We start from the raw sequence: 19,473 nt of genomic DNA, 5'->3' as shown, positions 1-19,473 counted from the left end.
TTTTTTAAAAAACCAAGAGAATAAATTCTCCATGAAACACAGAACTCTGTAGATTAAAGAATTTTAAAAATGAAACAAACTTATAGCTACAGGAAACAGGTAGGCAGCATGAATGAACAAAGCTATAAAAACACCACAGTTTCTCCTTAGGTTTTCTGCCCAAGCTATCCCTTCTACCTACAACTGTGCTTTTGCTTCCATTTGGACTTGTCTAGATTATCAATGTTTTAATGAACCTTAAAACCATTTCCCAGGATTTGAACATAAAAGAAGATGGGACATGTGGAAGAAGGTCTTACCTGGGTACAGGATGCGGCTGATCATTCCTGGCATCACCATGAGGAACAAGGGCAGCAGCTTCAGGTAAGCGCACATGATACAGGCGGCCTTCACATGGGACATGTCCTTGCCTGAGAGGCAGCGCTGCACAATGACCTGCCAGGAAAACACATGCACTCACGAAACAAGCACAGGATAACGTCAAAGAAGATGAGTGTCTCTTTTCAGGATTTAAGGTTACATGAAAATGATATGGTTAGTGAAAAACCAAGGACTTTGGAGTAAGATCTAGACACAGACTCCAACTCCTCTTACAAGATATTTTACCACTATGAGTCTCAAATTTCTCCATTTTAATGTAAGGTTATCTATTGCAAGGTATTCTGAATATTTGCATAACATAAGTAAGGCCTCTTTTTATCATTTTTTTTAATTTTGCTTTATAGCCTTGCAATTACAATGTCATTTGTTCATCCATATGCACTTTTATAATGTCGGTGGTGGTGGTGCTGTTGCATGCCCTCGAGTCAGAGGGCATACGTACAACAACAACACAACTCTTACCCACAGCTCACCCTCCAGTAGGTTCTCAGAGACAGCTTAATTGCACGGGAAGGAAGTGCTGTTCCTCCTTCTCCTGCAGAGCAGCTGATGAATTCAAACCATGTGCCTCTGAGATTGCAGTGCATGTTATGTGCTGTGGAGTTGAAGCTGACTCATAGCTCACCCTCCAGCAGGTATTCAGAGGCTCTTAAGTCCCCTGAGAGGAGATTTTCCATCTTCCCCCATGGAGCAGCTGGTGAAGTGGAACCACATGCCTTTTGATTAGCAGTACAACTCATTACTCACTAGGCTACCAGAGCTCCCTTTGATTATACTATGTTAATATAACTAATTAATTACAATGTTTGAGCAATACGCTGTAGGTAAGGCTTTTGATAAACAGCAATTCTATATCAGTAAGTGGTTTTAAATGTTTACAGCTCCTGAGCTACAAGACAACAACAACCACATGCTCCTCAAAGTACAAAGTTCTTGTTACTGTTCCCTGCCACAGGTGTGTATTTACATTGTGTCTTATTATTTCAGTCACTAAGTAAGACATCTCAGTTTCAGCAAGGAGGGTGTGTCATCTGCATAATGGAGATTGTTGATAGATCTTTCACCAATCCTGATGCCACACTTCTCCTCATAGAGTCCACGGATAATCTGTTCTGCATATAGGTTGAAAAGGTATGGAGACAGAACACATCCCTGGCGTACACCCTTCCCAATTTTGGACTGGACCATGCAGTGTTTCCTTGCTCTGTTCTGACGACTGCCTCTTGGTCCAAGTATAGGTTTTGCATTAGCACGATCAAGTGTTCTGGGATTCCCATTCTTCTCAGAGTTAGTTTGTTATAATCCACACAGTCAAACACCTTTGCATAATCAATGAAACACATATAGACATTCCTCTGGTATTTCCTGCTTTCAGCTAAGATTCATCTAACATTAGCTACAATATCCCTAGTACCACGACCCCATCTAAATCCAGCCTGGACTTCTGGCAGTTCTCTATTGACATGTTGCTCCAGTCAGTTTTGGATAATCTTCAGCAGAATCTTGCTTGCATGTGAAATCAATGATATTTTTCTATAATTTCCACACTCTGTTGGGTCACTCTTCTTTGGAATGGCAACAAATATAGATCTCTTCCAGTCAGTTGGCCAAGTGGTTGTTCTCCAGCTTTCTTGGCACAACTTGGTGAGCACGTCCAGGGCAGAATCTGTTAGTTGAAATACGTCGGTCAAGGACTGCGACCTTCAATATGATTAAAGCTCAATATCAAGAAGACAAAGATTATCACCACTAGGCCAATTAGCAGCATCAGGATGGATGGTGAAGAGGTTGAGATTTTACACAGCTTTAGTTTGCTTAGCTCCACAGTCAACACTTTTGGCACCAGTAGCCAGGAAATTAAAAGGCGCATTGCCATGGGAAAGTCTGCTGTTAGGGACCTCTCCAAAGTACTGAAGAGCAATGGAGTCACTCTGGAGACTAAGGTGTGTCTGATACAGGCCACGGTCTTTGCAATCACTTGTTAAGCATTAGAAAGTTGGACAACCACTAGGGAGTATAGAAGGAGAATCGATGCCTTTGAGCTGTGGTGCTGGAAAAGAGTATTGAGAATACCATGGACTGCTAGGAAAACAAACAGGTTCATCCTGAAGAGGGTTAAACCGGGCTGCTTCTTGAAGGCAAGGATTCTGAGGCTTCATCTGACATACTTTGGACATGTTGCAAGGAGGGACCAGTCCTTAGAGAGGGACGTCATGCTTGGGAGCATGGAGCGACAGCGCAGGAGGGGAAGACTCTTCTATGAGGTGGATTGATTCAATGACTGGGGTAATCGGGGTGGGTTTGTTGGAGACAGTGAGAATGGCACAGGACAGAGCAGGGTATAGGGCTGTTGTACATAGAGTCACTATGAGTCGCAAGCAACTCGATGGCACATAACAACAATAAGTAAGACATACTATTAATATGAAGCCATTGTCTTCTTAATAATCAAGTAAATTGCCATGGGAAAAAAATGGTAATTAGAGGATCTCTAGATTTGGAAGCAGGAGTGGCATCCACTTCCTAAACAACCTGCCGCTGGAAACTCTATGAACTTGGAGAAATGATGATACTTTTAGAAAGGCTTCAGGTCTTTTGTTTATAGGGTCACTGTAAGTGGTGCTCCACTTGAAAATGTCTTCTAGTTCTAAAACATTAATACGAGAAACATTAGTGCACAATCTTATGATATTTTCATTCTCACTTGGTAAGTACGAACGCACCTATCCCTGCCTAAATGCGTTTGGAGAGGCAGACCCTTTGAGTATGTCACTCAGTGTTGGGAAAGAAGACTGCATATTCAGAACAAGGGCTTAGAACAGAAAATTGGTGGGACAACACACATCACAATGGGGAGAGGAATCCCATTAGCAGGCAAGCAGGGCTGGGCATCAGATCTAAGGATAATATTGGTCAAGACAGGGGCTAAAAGGTGAAATGGAATTATAAAGAAGGATTCTGCAAATCAACAGTGAGATGACACATTGTTCTTTGATAGTTACATTGGAAAAATGGATTCATTATATAGGAAACAAAATAACTCGTTAAACTCATAAGTAACAATTGATTCAAAATGAGTTACAGATTATGGATTGATAAACTTAAAAGTGGTTAAAATTGGCAGAGTTTATTCAAAGAGAAGAACACTTTTAAAAAGGTGAACAAATAAAAAACAAACTAGCACAGAAACGAAGAATTAAGGACATCTTAGAATGAAACATACAAAGGCAAAGGAAATTGGAAGATAAAGTTGAGAAAAATCATACAGAAAGTAGAATAAATACACACACACACACACACACACACACACACACACACACACCCCACATCCTCAACCCTCTGCTGGATATGCAGGGGTTGTTATTGTTGTTATTAGGTGCCGTCGAGTCATAGACGACTCATAGAGACCATATGAACGAAAGGCCTGAGCACTGTTCATAGAGTTTCCAGAGGCAAGCCATTTCAGAAGTGGATGCTACTCCTGCTTCCAGGCTTGTTTTAATCAGGAAGCTCCAGCAAATACTGTCCACCGTGGGTAACCATTATCACATTTGGCACATTAGTGTCACAGTGTTCAGCATCACAGCAACCACGAGTTACCTCTGTACAGCAATGCACAGACCAGTGCTCTACCACCTAGAATGTTTGCTAGAAAAACAATTTGAACCAGGTCTGAGGGCAGCAGATTAAAATCACCCACCTTGGGCTTGGTAGTTTGTGCAGGGATAGAGAGTATTAGTTGTGGGTTCATATAATTTGATTTGGGAGGTGAGGGAAATGGGAAGGACCTGGCATGAAAAATAATGTATTCAAATTTTCAAAATATACTAGTATTAAAAAAAGTAAAATAGAAGTTATGAATGATTGTATGAAACACAATGTAAATGATAGATTATATAAAACAATGTACAGAGTAGAAAATTTATAAATAGATGACTAGGATGACTAAGATGGATGAAGGGAAAGGTAATATTGAAATAATGGATGTTCAGACATTGTGAATATTGCTATAGAATTAATGTTATGGGACAAAATGTGTATGGATGATTTATTGATAAACTAATATGCTTTGTAAACTTTCACTAATATGACAATTTCCAAGAGATGAAAAGACCGAGTTTGAAAAACAGGGAGAAAAATTAGAACACTAAAGCATCAGATTATGTTAATCCAACATTCAAGAAGACAGACGTGAAAATTAAATAAAAATAATCAAAGAAAAGATCCTTCAGAATTGCCCAAGATGTCACCTGCCAGAATAAATGGGCTTCTTCTAGTGGCCCCCTATAATGGATACTAGATCCACAAAAGGACACATTGTAGTAGAATTTCAGAAAACCAAGAATATGAGAAAGAGCTTCTGCGAGTAATGACAATCACATTCAAAGTATCAATAATTAGAAATTATTTCAGATTTCTCAGTAGCAACAAAGGAAATCTGGAAACAATGAATCTTTGATTTTGGGGAAACTATCTCTAATGTGGAAATGTTCACATGCTCAAGCTATTCACTATGGGAAGGTTGAAATGAAGATTTTTTAAAAAATAATTCTCAGTCACAAAAGATCAATTTCTCTCCAATGAGGCTTTTTCCTGGAAGCTACTAGAGAATTTGTTTGCCCTTAAAGAATCAAGTGAGAAGGTACAAAAATAAAATCTGTAAATCAATACAGAAGCAAAAGGGATCTTGCCTAAAGATCAGCACTGAGAAAAAAAAAAAGAGCATCCTGTCAGATTGGGAGATACCAAAAGTTTTAGAGAAAGCAAAGAAAATGAATTGAGGAAATGACAGGCATTTTCATTTTCGTGTAGAGAAAGGAGATGCAGTACATTTTCTGCACACTTGAGGTTTGATTAATAGTAATTACCAAAAAAAATTTAAAAAGAAATAATAATTACCAAGTTAAAAACCATGTATGAGAATGAGTGTATGAAACACAGTGTGAATGAAGAAAAGTGGAAAACACGATGTATGTGAATTTTGTATAGACATCAATATAAAATAAAATTTTTCCAAAAATAAATAAACCAAACCTAATTTTTTAAAAAGACAATTTAAAAATCAGAAAAATAGAGATAGTTCTTGATTCCAGGAAAACACATAACTGTAGTACAAAAGGGACAGAAGACACCATGTGACTCAGGTCTAAATTACATTTGTTGTTGTTGATTGCTTTCGAGTCAAACACGACTCATAGTGACCCTATGAACAAAAGGCCTGAAGCCCCTCTATGACTATTGACATTTGTCAAAGTTCATAGGGTTTCCTGAGGTATGTTATTTGGGAAGTGGATGCCACTCCTGCTTCCAATCGGTGATAAAATGGAAACATTAAATGATGATCTCCTCAAAACTGTGAGTTTAACAATTGGGAGTCTGGGAGAACACGGAGTTGTGTTTGCGTGCACTTAGGGATGAAACATTGAAAGAACTAATCTAAGTACACCAGTATAAATTAAAAAATTCATTTAAACTTTTTTTAAAAAGAAAGAACTAGTCTATCAAGTCTCACTTCAGGATGCCAATGTTTGTTGTTGTTAAGTGCAGTCGAGTCGCAGGTGACTCATAGCGACCCTATGAAGGAGAGTCCTCGACACCAGGATGCCAACAGGGAATTGAAAAAACAGGCAAATTCTAGTTTTAAGCATTTGAATAAGGTTAAAGGGTCTTCAGTACTAATAAACTGCACGGTGATGTTTATGCTATTGGGTCACAGAATATACATTAAGTACATACATTTACAGAGTCGAAATAAATTCTCTAATCCAAACAGAAAGAGTTGACACAGGAGACACAGGAGAACAGGCAGCTAGTTCCATAATAGAAGTGTTTGGCTCTCTAATAAATGTGTGTATATCCTCACAAAACAGGAGCTTATCGTGGAGGAGAAAACATATTAAAACACACAGACACACTCATCACCTGATCTGTGCACCAGTACCACGCAGCAACAATGGGCATTCCAAAAACCGTGCCTGGCCACGGAATATCTCCAGTGACGGCGTCTCGGAAAATGTGCAAAGAGTCGGCCTGAGGAGTGTAGCACTTGGAGCTGATGGTCAGGTTGTCGCCCTGGGTGACAGAGGGGATGGCGTTCATGTACTTCTCTGTGAAACTCTCGTAGCCACCAACTTCTGCAAAGGCTGAAAAGGCACCAGGTCAAATGAGATGTCTTTACAGGACTCCAAGACCCCTGGTATTCCTAGTCCTTTGTGATGCAGGGACCCCTGCACATTATCCCAGTCCAATATGTGCATGTCCTAGGATCCATTGTTCTTATAGCAGTTTCACTGGTGTCTGTTTTTTTAATTTATTTTGTATTTATACCATCATTCATTTTTTTTCTTTTTTTTTTTGTGGGAGTGTAAAATGGTACAACCACTGTGGAACCATTGTGGCGCTTTCTCAAAAAGTTGCAAATAAAGATACCATTTGACCCAGCAGTTCCACTACTGGGAATATACCCTAAAGAGACCATCAATGACATCCAGGTAGATATATGTATACCCATGTTTATCATGGCTTTGTTTACAATAGCAAGGAGTTGGAAACAACCTAAATGCCCATCAACAAACGAATGGGTAGAGAAGCTGTGGTATATTCGCACAATGGAATACTATGCTGCATTGAAAAAACAAGGAACTCATGCAATAATATTCAAAATGGGTGACCCTGGAGGACATTATGCTGAGTGAGGTATCTCAGTCACAAAGGGACAAATGCTATAATGGTGCCACTGTTGTAGAATGAGACTGAGAAAAAACATCATTCATTTTTATACATTCATATGCTGTTACGTGTTGTCAAGTCACCTGCGAATCATAGCTACCCTATGTAAACAGCTCTTGAGCCTGCCCTGTCCTGAGCCAGTCTCTGATTCCACACACCAACCCTTATTGCCCCAGTGACTGTATCAATCCATCTCATCTGGGGTCTTTCTGTCCTGCACTGTCCCTCCACCTCTCTGAGCATGATGTCCTTCTCCAAGAATCAGTCCCTCATGTCCATGTGCCCGAAGTATATGAGATGGAGCTTCAAAATTCTAGCCTCCAAGGAGAAACTTGATTTCACACAGAACTATTTGTTCTCCTAGCAGTCTGTGTTATGTTCAAGACTCTTCTCAAGCACTCCAACTCAAAGGCATCAATTCTCCTGTTATCCTTAGTCATTGTCCAGCTCTCTAATGCATAGCAAATAGTTGCAAAGACCATGGGCTGGATCAGGTGCACCCTAGTCTCTAAACTGACATTGTTGTTTGTTAGTATTTTGGAAAGGTTCATGACAGCAAATTTTTAAAGTGCAATTCATATTCATATACATTGTTTCATTCATATACATATTATCTTAAACAATAATTTCTGTACCTTGTATTTTATATAATTATTATTGATCTATTACTGTATCTCCCTGTTTTCTCATGTCCCCATTGCACCTTGACAATTCCTTCACCTCCTCATTCTCCCCACTAATTCTTTCTTTTCCACATCCTTTCTCTCCTTCCCCTTTTAAACAGTTACATATACTTTGTTCTTATTTGCTAATTGCAATAGTCATATTATTTTTATCTCAATTCTTCCCAGATTTATCTTCCCTTGACGTGGTCTTTGCACTGTTCTTTTAAAATACCAAATTTACTTTCCAACATACATACATTCCTTTAACTTTTCTCCCATAGTATTCTTTACTTTCTAGTCTTTATTTTTTTTTAGGTAATTAACCAAATGTATTGATTAACCTGAAGTGATTGCTGTAGAAGATCAAAACTGTAGTCTTCAATACGGATTAAAGCTCAATATCAAGAAGACAAAGAGTCTCACCACTGGACCAATTGACAGCACCATAATAGTCCTATATTTTTAAAAAGCTGTTACCCAGATGACTTATATTGCAATATTTCACAACTATACATACAAGAAGCAACTATAACAATGAGCTAAAAGAATGAACCTAATAGAATTCACCATTAGGAAGTTCAACTCCTCTGACAGAGCCAAGGAATGGTGGCCTCTCCTCCTGACACAAAGCTGGACATTTATGTTCTTATCACTTTTATTTGCTGGTAAAATACTGTATTCTGCCTATGCTACAATTTTTTAAATTGTGGAAGGTAAGTAGCAGGAAAATGGAGACACAGCAGGACAAAAACTTATAAAGAAACAGTGAGCTCTTTATGGGTTTGGAAAGATTAGCCATGGGTAGAAAAGTACTATAGTTGTTATTATGGTTGTTGTTGGGTGCCATCAAGTTGAGTATAAGTCGTAGCAACCCTATGAACAGCAGATCTGAACCCTGCCCTATCCTGTGCCATTCTCACAATCACATGCTTGAGCTCATTGCTGCAGTCACTATATCAATCCATCTAGTTGGGGGGGGGGAGGGTCTTCCTCACTTCTGCTGATCTTCTACATTTCCAAGCATGATATCTCTTTCCAAGGAATAACCTCTCCTAGCAACATGTGCAAAGTATGAGAGATGAAGCTTTGGCATCCTTGCCTCCAAAGAGCATTGTGGCTACACCTTTTTCAAACTATACCTGTTGTTCTTTTGGCAGTCCATGCAATATTCAGGATTTTTCTCCAACACCATAGTTTAAAGACATAAATTCTTCTTCTGTACTCCTTATTTACTGTCTGGCTCTAAGAGACACAGCAAGTGATTAAAAAGACCATGGCCTGAATCATGTGCACCCTAGTCTTCACACTGACAACATTGCTCTTCAAAACTTTGGAGAGGTCCCTGAAAGTAGCCTTGCCTCAAAGCATTATGTCTCCTTATCGCCTAACTGTGGATTGTAGATCCAAGTAAGATGACATTGTTGACAGTTTCAATCCTTTCCCCAGCTATCATGATGTTGTCTACTGGTCCAGTGGTGAAGACTTTTGTTTTCTTGATGTTGAGATGTAATCCATATTGAAGGCTGTTATCTGTGCTCTTCTATTGTAAGTACTTCATGTCCTCCTCACTTCTGGCAAGCAAGGTTGTGTCATATAATGTAGGTTGTTGATGAGTCTTCCTCTGACCCTGATACCACTTTCTTTTTCATAGATGCAGCTTCACAGATCATTTACTCGGCATATAAATTGAAAAGATATAAAGAAACAATATAAGCCTGATGCACATCTTTCCTAATTTTAAACCATATAGTGTTCCCTTGTTCAGACAACAGCTTCTTGGTCTAGGTATAAATTTCTCATGAATTCAATTAAGTGTTCTGGGATTCCCATTCTTTTCAACTTGATGGTAAACAACAGCAGCAGTCATGCTTGGCACATGTCTAATGGCCTGAAGTACCTTCAACTTTATTTATTTTTGTATATTATGCAAAGGCATTTGACTGTGTGGACCATAACAAACTGTGGCTGACTCTGAGAAGAATGGAAATCCCAGAACACTTGATTGTGTTAATGCGAAACCTATACTTGAACCAACAAGCAGTTGTCAGAACAGAGCAAGGAAGCACTGCATGATTCAAAATTGGGAGGGGCATATGCCAGGGATGTGTCCTATCTTCATACCTTTTCAACCTATATGCAGAACAGATCATCCAGGAGGCTGGGGTCTATGAGGAGAAATGTGGCATCAGGATTGGTGAAAGATCTATCAACAATCTGCGTTGTGCAGATGACACAACCCTGCTTGCTGAAACTGAGGAGGACCTGAAGCGCTTGCTGCTGAGGGTCAGGGACTGCAGCCTTCTATATGGATTGAGGCTCAATTTCAAGAAGACAAAATTCTCACCACTAGACCAACTGGCAGCATCAGGATGGATGGTGAAGAGACTGAGACTGTTCACAGCTTTAGTCTGCTTGGCTCCACAATCAACACTCTTGGCACCAGCAGCCAGGAAATTAAAAGATGTATTGCCATGGGAAAGACTGCTGTTAGGGACCTCTCTAAAGTACTCAAGAGCAACGGTGTGTCTCTGGAGACTAAGGTGCATCTGGTACAGGCCATGGTCTTTGCAATCACTTGTTATGTGTCAGAGAGAGGAACAATGACCAGAGAGGATAGAAGGAGAATTGATGCTTTTGAGCTTTGGTGTTGGAGAAGAGTGCTGAGAGTGCCACGGACTGCTAAGAAAACAAACAGATTCATCCTGGAGAGGATTAAACTGGGCTGCTCCTTGGAGGCAAGGATTCTGAGGCTTCGTCTGACATACTTTGGTCATGTTGTAAGGAGGGAACGGTCCTTGGAGAGGGACATCATGCTTGAGAGGGTGGAGGGCAGGCGCAGGAGGGGAAGGCCCTCTGGGAGATAGATTGATTCGGTGACTGAGGCAATCAGGATGAGTGTGTCGGAGACAATGAGATTGGCACAGGACAGAGCAGAGTTTAGAGCTCTTGTACATAGGGTCGCTATGAGTGGCAAGCAACTCGATGGCACATAACAACAACATATTTAATTATATTTTATTTCTTTTATGTATATTTAATTTTCGTTTATGTTTTCTTTCCGTTTTATTTCATCTTTGTTAATTTAATTTTATACTTCATAAAAATATAGGGTTTGGGGTCACATAATTTGATGGGGGGGTGAAGGAAATGGCGTGAAAAACAATGTATACCAACTTTGTAAATAAACTAGTTTAAAGTAAAGTTTTAAATATAGGGTTTCTAATACACTAATATTTATATTAAGTGGTCAACCAGAAAGTGCTCATTTTGACCTTTCTGAACACAAACAAATTATGGTAAAAATGAGATTATTTTCCTAAGCAGTAATTTTTTTGTTTTGAAGGGGGGCTTTGTGGGAGTTTTTTTTATATCACTCTTATTTACAAAGTTTGAATACATTGTTTCTCATAAAATATCCTTCCGATCCCTTTCCATCGCTCCACCCATCCATCAATTATGCAACCCTATGATTAACACCCGACCCCTCCCCCCATCTTCACCTCTCTATTTCCACCCTCCGCTCCCCTCCCCATCCTCAGACTCATTCTACAATAATGGTTTTATAGAGTATTTGTCCTTGTGAGAGTGAGTTAGTTCACTCTATTTGTCCTTGTGGGACTAAGTTAGTTCACTCAGCATAACACTCTCCTGTCCTTTCCAAGTTAGGTAATAATCTACAAGATGATTGCTTCTTGGTATTTGATAGAAAAGTTCATCACTCTTTCCCTACGATGAGATACATGAGCAGAAAAGAAGCTGGCAGACATCTCCACAGTGAGAATTATACAAATGATGGGAAAATTAGACCAGATGGAACTGAAAACAGCAGATAAAGAGCAACCTAGATAGATTGAGAAGAAAAGTCATCTCATGATTCCATCCTACAGCACTGCCCATCATTCTCTTCTGCTTTGAATGAGTAGAAATCAAAGTCTGTGACTTAAAGGACTCTTGTTATAATTTCTCTTAATGCTCTTACCAAACCCCGTGAGAATAAATGAGCCAATCAACATAACAATGGTCTGGAGGGTGTCTGTGTAAATTACAGAAGCCAAGCCACCTGTGAAACAAAGAAAAGAACTAAGGCATGTATTCAGCACTCATTTCTCTGTCTTCATTTATGGGGTCACCTCTTACCAAACTCCAGAAAACATAGTAAAAGCTTCTTGTTGGGTCAAAAGCTTTTATTCCCCTGCACCATCTCATTGATGTCTTTTTGTTTGTTTGTTTGTTTTCTTGAATCCATTGCCTTACCTTGATTCAAAGTTTCTATGAATGTAGTTCTATCATGTGGTGTGGTTTTGAATATTGAGTAGGGGAAAGGTAAAAATTTAATGTCATGAAAGCCTGCCTTCACTTTCTTTGGTGTGGAACTGAGAAAACTCTAGCAAGGCCAATTTTTGGTCTACTGTTAGAGCATATTATGCCTTTGAGGTTTTCCCTATTTAAAATATTTTGTTGTATTTTGGGTAAAAGTTTACACATAAATTCCACTTAACAATTTTTATGCAAATTATCCCATGACATTGGTTGCAATTTCATGATGTGTTAGCATTCTCATTATTTCTATTCTGTTTCCACTGGTTTCATTTTTTTTTTTCTCCCTCTCCTTGCCATTTCATCTGTACTTTTGTTGACTGTTTAGTTTCCTATAGTTGATTGTTTAAAGGAGCCACGTTACTCATTAGTTACCTTCCTGTGCTTCCCATTTAGGGGTGTTCACTTGGTCTCAAGATAGCCGCAATGCACAGGACTGATTGCCAGGGCACCTATAATCCATAAAATTGTTCTGCCCATAATCAAAACTTTCTGGGAAAAAATTGACACCAAAAGAAAGAAATGCCATGTGGTGGTGGTGGTGTTGTTTTTAGGTGCCGTCGAGTCATAGATGACTCATAGCGACCCTATGAATGAAAGGCCTGAGCATTGTTCATAGAGTTTCTAGAGGCAAGCCATTTCAGAAGTGGATGCCACTCCTGCTTCAAAGCCTGTTTTAATCGGGAAGCTCCACCAAACACTGTCCACCATGGGTCACCATTATCACATTTAGCACATCAGTGTCACAGTGTTTAACATCACAGCAACCACGAATTACCTCTATACAGCAATGAACAGTCCAGTGCTTTACCACCTAGAAGAATTTTTGACAAAAACCCAATTTGAACCAGACCTGAGGGCCACAGATTAAAATCACTCACCTTGGGCCTGGTAGCATAACTTTCTGTCCACAGTGAACATGGGTTTGTATATATCTGCTTGCGTGGTGATTATGGCTTCTTTGGGGTATATTCCCAGTAGTAGAATTGCTGGGTCAGATGATATTTCTATTTGCAACTTGTTGAGAAAGCACGATACGGCCTTCCATAGTGGTTGCACCATTTTACACTCCCACCAACAGTGAATAAGGGTTCTAGTTTCTCCACAACCTTGCCAACATTTATTGTTTGTTGTTCTGTTAAATTTTGCTTTTCTCACTAGGATGAGATGATATTGCACAGTTTTTTTTATTTGCAGGTCTCTAAGAGCTAGGGATTTTGAACATTTCTTCATGTGTTTGTTTGCCATCTTTGTTCATATCCAGTGCCCATTTTTCAATTGGGTTGTTTACCTTTATCTTGTTGTGGTGCTTGAGTATTTTATAATTCTAGACATAAGTCCCTTATCTGACATATCATTACCAAATATTTTTTACAAATTTATTACTTCCCTTTTTATCTTGTTGGAGAAACTTTTGGATGTGCATAGGAATTTGATTCTTAGAAGGTCCCATTCATTTCTTTTATCCTTTCCTGGTTGTAGACTTTTCGGGATGCTTGAAGACAGTTTATGTTGTAAATTAGGACTTCTAAGAGTTCTTCAAAACTTTTCTTTAATGAAGTTTATAGTCCTTGGTTTTAGTCCTAGGTCCATGATCTACTTTGAGTTGGTTTTTGTGTATGGAGTGAGGGTGGCTCTTCCTTGAGTTTTCTGAAGATAGTTTTCCAATTTTGCCAGCACCATTTGTTTAAAAGGCTGCCGTTTCCCCACTTGACTGATTTCATCTTCTCATAAAAAATCAGCTGACCATAGGTAGATGGGCTGATTTCAGGATTTTCAATTCTTTTCCATTGATCTATGCATCCGTCATTGTACCAGTTCCACACTGTTTTGACCACCATGGCAGTGTAGCAGGATTTGAAATCAGGGTGTGAGATGCCTACTACCTTGTTTCTCTTTTTAAAGAGTGTTTTGCTTATCCAGAGTCTCTTTCTATTCCAAATTAAATTGGAGATTGCTTTTTCCATCTCACTGAAAAATGGAATTGGTACTTGCATTGGGATTGCATTGAACATGTAGATTGCCCTTGGTAAGATTGTCATTTTCTCAATTTTGAGTCCTTCCTAACAATGAACAAGGGATATCCTTCCACTTCTCAAGGTTTCTTTTTGTTTCTTATAGTAATGTTTTGTCATTTTCTTTGAATAGATCATTTATGCTTCTAGCTAAATCTTCTCCCAAGTATTTAATCTTGTGATTATCTATTATGAAGGATATTGCTTTTCTTAGTTCCTGTTTTGTATTCTCTTTTTTCACTGTAGAGAAATTCAATTGATTTTTACATGTTGATCTTGTATCCTGCCACTTGGCTGAATTGGTCAACTATGTTCAATAGTTTTTTGCTGAGTCTTAATGATTTTCTAAGTATGCTATCATATCATCTGCATAGAGAGATAATTTTACATCCTCTTTGCCAACTTGGATACCTCTTCTTTCCTTCTCTTATTGCTATTGCTAAGACTTACAATACAATATTGAATAAGAGAGGTGATAGCATCCTTGCCTAGTTTCTGTTCTTAAAAGGAATGCCTTTAATCTCTCTCCATTGAGAACAATGTTAGCTCTTGGATTTGCATATATACTTTTTACTATGTTGAAGAAATTCCCAGTAAAGAGTGTTGGATTTTATCAAGGCCTTTTCTGCATCACTTGATAAGATGTGGTTCTTGTTCTTTGCTTTGTTAATGTGATGAATTACATTGATTGTTTTTCTTATGTTGAACCATCCTTGCATACCTGTTATTAATCCCCATTGGTCATGGTGAATTATTTCTTTGATGTATCATTGGGTTCTGTTGGCCAGGATTTTATTCAGTAATTTGCATTTATGTTCATGAGAGATATCAGCCTCTAGTTTTTTATTTTGGTGGTGTTCTTTTCTGGCTTTGGTATCAAGGATATGTTTGCTTCATAGTATGAATCTGGGAGAATTCCATCTTTTTCTATTCTCTGAAATAGTTTATGTAGAATTGGTGACAGTTCTTCTCTGAATGTTTGATAAAATTCACTTTTAAAACCATGTGGTCCAGGGCTTTTTTTGGCTGGAAGTTGTTTTATTACCTTTTCAATTTCTTGTTTTGTAATGGGTCTGTTCAGGTGTTCCGTTTCAGTTTGTGTCAGTTTTGGTAGGTTGTGAATTTTTAAGTATTTGTCCATTTCCTCTAGGTTTTCGTATATGTTTGAGTATAGTTTTTCATAATATTCTGTTAGCCTTTTTATTTTAGTTGGTTCTGTTGTGATGTTGCCCCTTTCATCTCTTATTTGTATTATTTGTATCTTTTTCCTCTTTTATAAGTTTTGCTAATGCTTATTTTATTTTATTGACCTTTTCAAAGACCCAACTTCTAGTTTTGTTGATGGTTTCAGGTGGGTTTTTTTTCTGTTTCTATTTCATTTGTTTCTGCTCTAATTTTTATAATCTCAGGTTTTTTGAGGGTGTCAGGTTTTCTTGCTGTTCTTTTTCAATTTATTGGAGATGTTGGGTTAGGCATGCCATGTACTTTAAAAAATAATGAAATGTTACTATATTATCTTGATGAGTTAATCAGAATTACTGATTGGTAAGGCTTTCTGTGACCAAATAGAAGTTCAGAAAATTGTATAGGGCATTAGTGCTGCTTTCTCCTGAATTAACAACCTTTTGTGAGGCTGGCTTTTTCTTCTGTGAGCTGACACAAGAGGTTGTTCACTGCTGAACAACCTACACAGAGAGCCACTCTCTGAGCATGGCTGAAAACTGTGGTCATCATCTTGTAGCAACCTGGATTTTTTATATCTATAAAATAAGAATTTGGTTTCTTTTTATGCTTTTTCTTCTCATACTCCGTGGAAGGATGTAGTAAATCTCTTGACAAAGGTATATTGACACTTTCTCAAGCCCGCCTCTAACTTATGAAAAACTAATCCATAAATCTTGTTTGCTGTTTTCATTGGTTCTCCTTCAACTAGTGCTCAATCTAATTCTACATCTTTCATTTTGCTGCTCACAGTGTCAATGTCATTATGTATCCACTTCACTTTGTTTCTCAGGTTTTTGCTGTAGGAGGATGTGGTGTGTCAGAGTAAGTCATCATCTTGGGCCAACATTGTACATCATTTATCTGGTTAATATTGGCTATGCACTGTAGTTGACTTGTATTTTTGTGGCAAAATCGTTTCAAAAAGAACCAAAAACTTATCTTTAAACTCTAGTTAAATTAGTTATCTGCCATCAGGGAAATATTTCTTTTATGATGTTGTCATAGAGAAACAAGACAGATGCTGAAAGCACCTGATTTATCCATCTCTCACTCTAAACATATGCTTATTGAAAGACTATTCAGGACTAACTTGATAGTTCATGCTGGTATTGTTACCTTTTGTTGCTATTTTCCTGCAGAACATGTATAATATAATTTTCATACTTTAATATGTATGCTGACACTGTTCCAACACAAATGGATTAGAAGAAACTTCTTCCCCATATCCAAATCACTACCCCAGCTCTCCTCCCTGATACTACTACTCATATACCACCATGAGGCCCTGGTATTCTTTACTCATTGCACCCCACCTTGCATTATTCTGTCTTAGGTGTGAGGTGATGTTTCACCATGATCTTCCACACGCATTATCCATTGGATTCTTAATTGTCAACCTGAGGACTGAACACATAGATGAAACAGACCACCAGTTCTCCACCTGTAGTACTCACATACCTAACTTTGATCAAATTGCTAGATTCTAATACTGAGAGAATTTCATTTTCTTGGCTCCAGTTTGGCTTCCATAGTAGGAATAGAATCGCGCCCTTAGTGGCAGCAAGGCTAATGTTAATGTTCCTCATTAAAAGCAGGAGCAGGATAAGCAGAAGGCAGCCAGTAATAAACATGCAGCGAACTCACCAGTGATCGTGTAAAGAGCAGTGATAGCCAAGAGGATGATGATTGCCAGGTAGAGATCTAATCCCAAGGCCAACTTGATGAATATAGCTCCAGAAAATATGTCTGTCTGAAAAGGAACAGTTGGAAATGAAAACAAACAAGTGAACAAGATTTCTGTTTCATCTGCTCCAATATGTACACGCTTCTTTTCCCAGTTGACTTCTATTCATTCTTCAAAATTCATTTGGATGTTTGAATGGGGATAGTGACACCTTAAGAGAGTTTCACTCTCTCCCTCTCCCTCTCTCTCTACACCTTTCTCCTTCTCTCTTTCTCTCTCTCTCTCTCTCTCTCCTCTTTCTCTCTCCCTCCTGCTCTCTCACTCTCCTGCTCTCCCTCTCTCCCTTTCCCCCTCTACCTCTTCCTCTTCCTCTTCCTTTCCCTCTCTCCCTTTCTCTCTCTCTCCTCCCTTGCCCGCCCCTCTCTCTCATTCCTTCACAACACTCAACTCATTATTCAGTTAAAGCATTTAATAGGTGGGTTGACATGTTCTCTCTCTTTCTTTGTACTAAGAATTATGTGCTTTTGAGAAAACTCAACAGTGATCACCAACCATTTTCATGTATTTTTTATTATTATTATTCATTTCAATGAACATTTACAGAGATTTTGGATTTCCATTCATTCACTGTTGCACTTTTCTCCCCATCTACCCCCGCCCCCACAGTTCGCTCATTTTCATGCATTTTTAAAGCAATATTCTTATTTACCAATGACATTTTCCACAAGCATATGTATTTGTTTTACTCTTGTTACAGTTCATTTAAGACTGAGTTCACTTCAGGGGATGAATTGATAAAATTTAAGCTGTTAAGTAATATATTTTCCTATATGCCTATCCCTAGTGAAAGAATGTACTCTGTTGCTGTTGTTGTGTACTGTTGAGTTGGAACTGACTTGTAGCTGACCCTCCAGTGAGTTTTCAGAAGTAATTAATCAAATGGGAGGAGATTCATTCTGGCTCCATCCAATTTCCAAAAAAAAACCTTTTAAGTATTTTCATTGCTACCAGTAGCCAGGAAATTAAAGATTAATTGTACTGGAAAAGTCTGCTGTCAGAGATCTCTTCCAATATCTGAAGAGCAATGATGTCAGACTGAATACTAAAGTGCCCCTGATTCAGGTCATAGTCTTTGCAATTACTTACTATGCATTAGAAAGCTAGACAATAACTAGGGACGATAGAAGAACTGATGCCTTTGAGTTGTGATGCTGGAGGAGAGTATTGACTATACCATGGACTGCCTGAAGAAAAAACTGGTTTGTCTTAGAGAGGGTGAAACTAGGCTGCTCCTGGGAGGCAAGGATTCTGAAGCTCTGTTTGACATACTTTGGACATGTTGCAAGGAGGGAAGAATTCTTGGAAAGGAATGTCATGCTTGGGAGTGTGGAGAGACAGAGTAATAGAAGACCCTTGATGAGATGGATTGATTCAGTGACTGGGGTAATAGGTGTAGGTGTGTCAGAGACAATAAGATTAGCACGGGATAGAGCAGGATTTAGGGCTATTGTACATAGGGTTGCTAGGAGTTGCAGGCAACTCAACGATACATAACAACAACAACAGCAACAGTAACTTTTTACCTGACTAAACTAAAACTGAGAAAAGTTAATTAATCTGCCCAAGGTTATCTAGATATCAAAGTAGAGTCAGGCATTGATTCTGTGCAGTGTGATGGCAAACATCATTGTTAAACCTTTGTCATCCTACCAACAGGAAATTTAAACTTATGAGATATATCAGCCACACTCAATCCCGGAAGAAGTCACTGTGACAACATACTTTGTGAATCTCTATAAGAAAAACAAAAGTAGAAAGTAAACCAAACCATAAGAACATTTACAATGGGGGAAAAAAATCACCTATAATCAGATCTATCTGGTAGCAGGATCTGGGAGAAAGTAGAAGGAACCAAAGATTTACTCAAAGAACTCAAAAATTTGAAAACCACAACTTATTAACAGCTATGCTTTGGAAAATACAGTGGGTGAAGTTTAGGATAGTAATTGGGACTGGAAGACATCTTAGACTTCTGTAAGCCAGTGGTGAGTAAAAGAGTTTCTTGGTGAATTTTGGAAAAGACCAAAGTAGTCTTTAGTCCATATCAACTTCCAAAACCAGCTATCAAATAGTATAAATGTTTTAAAAAGAAATTTAAAAAATGTAGCAAATGGTGCTGAAAACACAATATACCAAAACTCTGATACCCAGCAAAAGCAGTACTCAGAGGTCAATTCCTAGCAGCAGATGCACACATCAAAGAAAGAAGAATGAACCAAAATCCATCACAACAAGATAAAGGTAAATAACCCAATTGAAAAGTGGGCACAGGATATGAACAGACACTTCACCAAAGAAGACATTCAGATAGCCAACAAGCACATGAAGAAATGTTCAAAATCCCTAGCTCTAAGAGAGATACAAATCAAAACAACTATGAAATATCATGTCACCCCAG

At 38.5% G+C, this 19,473-nt stretch overlaps 1 protein-coding gene and 1 pseudogene across 1 annotated transcript; both read right to left on the bottom strand.

Annotated features, from left to right (window-relative positions):
• LOC102865035 overlaps positions 1 to 19,473 on the bottom strand; it is a 71,405-nt pseudogene that overhangs the window by 29,438 nt on the left and 22,494 nt on the right.
• Positions 15,701 to 16,962, bottom strand: LOC102854855 (40S ribosomal protein S27-like). The gene is given in 2 exon segments (XM_006894871.1): positions 15,701 to 15,959; positions 16,790 to 16,962. Coding segments are annotated over 2 exon segments (432 nt in total).

The sequence above is a fragment of the Elephantulus edwardii genome, unplaced genomic scaffold (assembly GCF_000299155.1).
Source record: "Elephantulus edwardii isolate Elephantulus edwardi_28Jun2011 unplaced genomic scaffold, EleEdw1.0 scaffold00151, whole genome shotgun sequence".
Taxonomy (NCBI): domain Eukaryota; kingdom Metazoa; phylum Chordata; class Mammalia; order Macroscelidea; family Macroscelididae; genus Elephantulus; species Elephantulus edwardii.
This window is presented reverse-complemented; position numbering and strand designations above follow the sequence as displayed.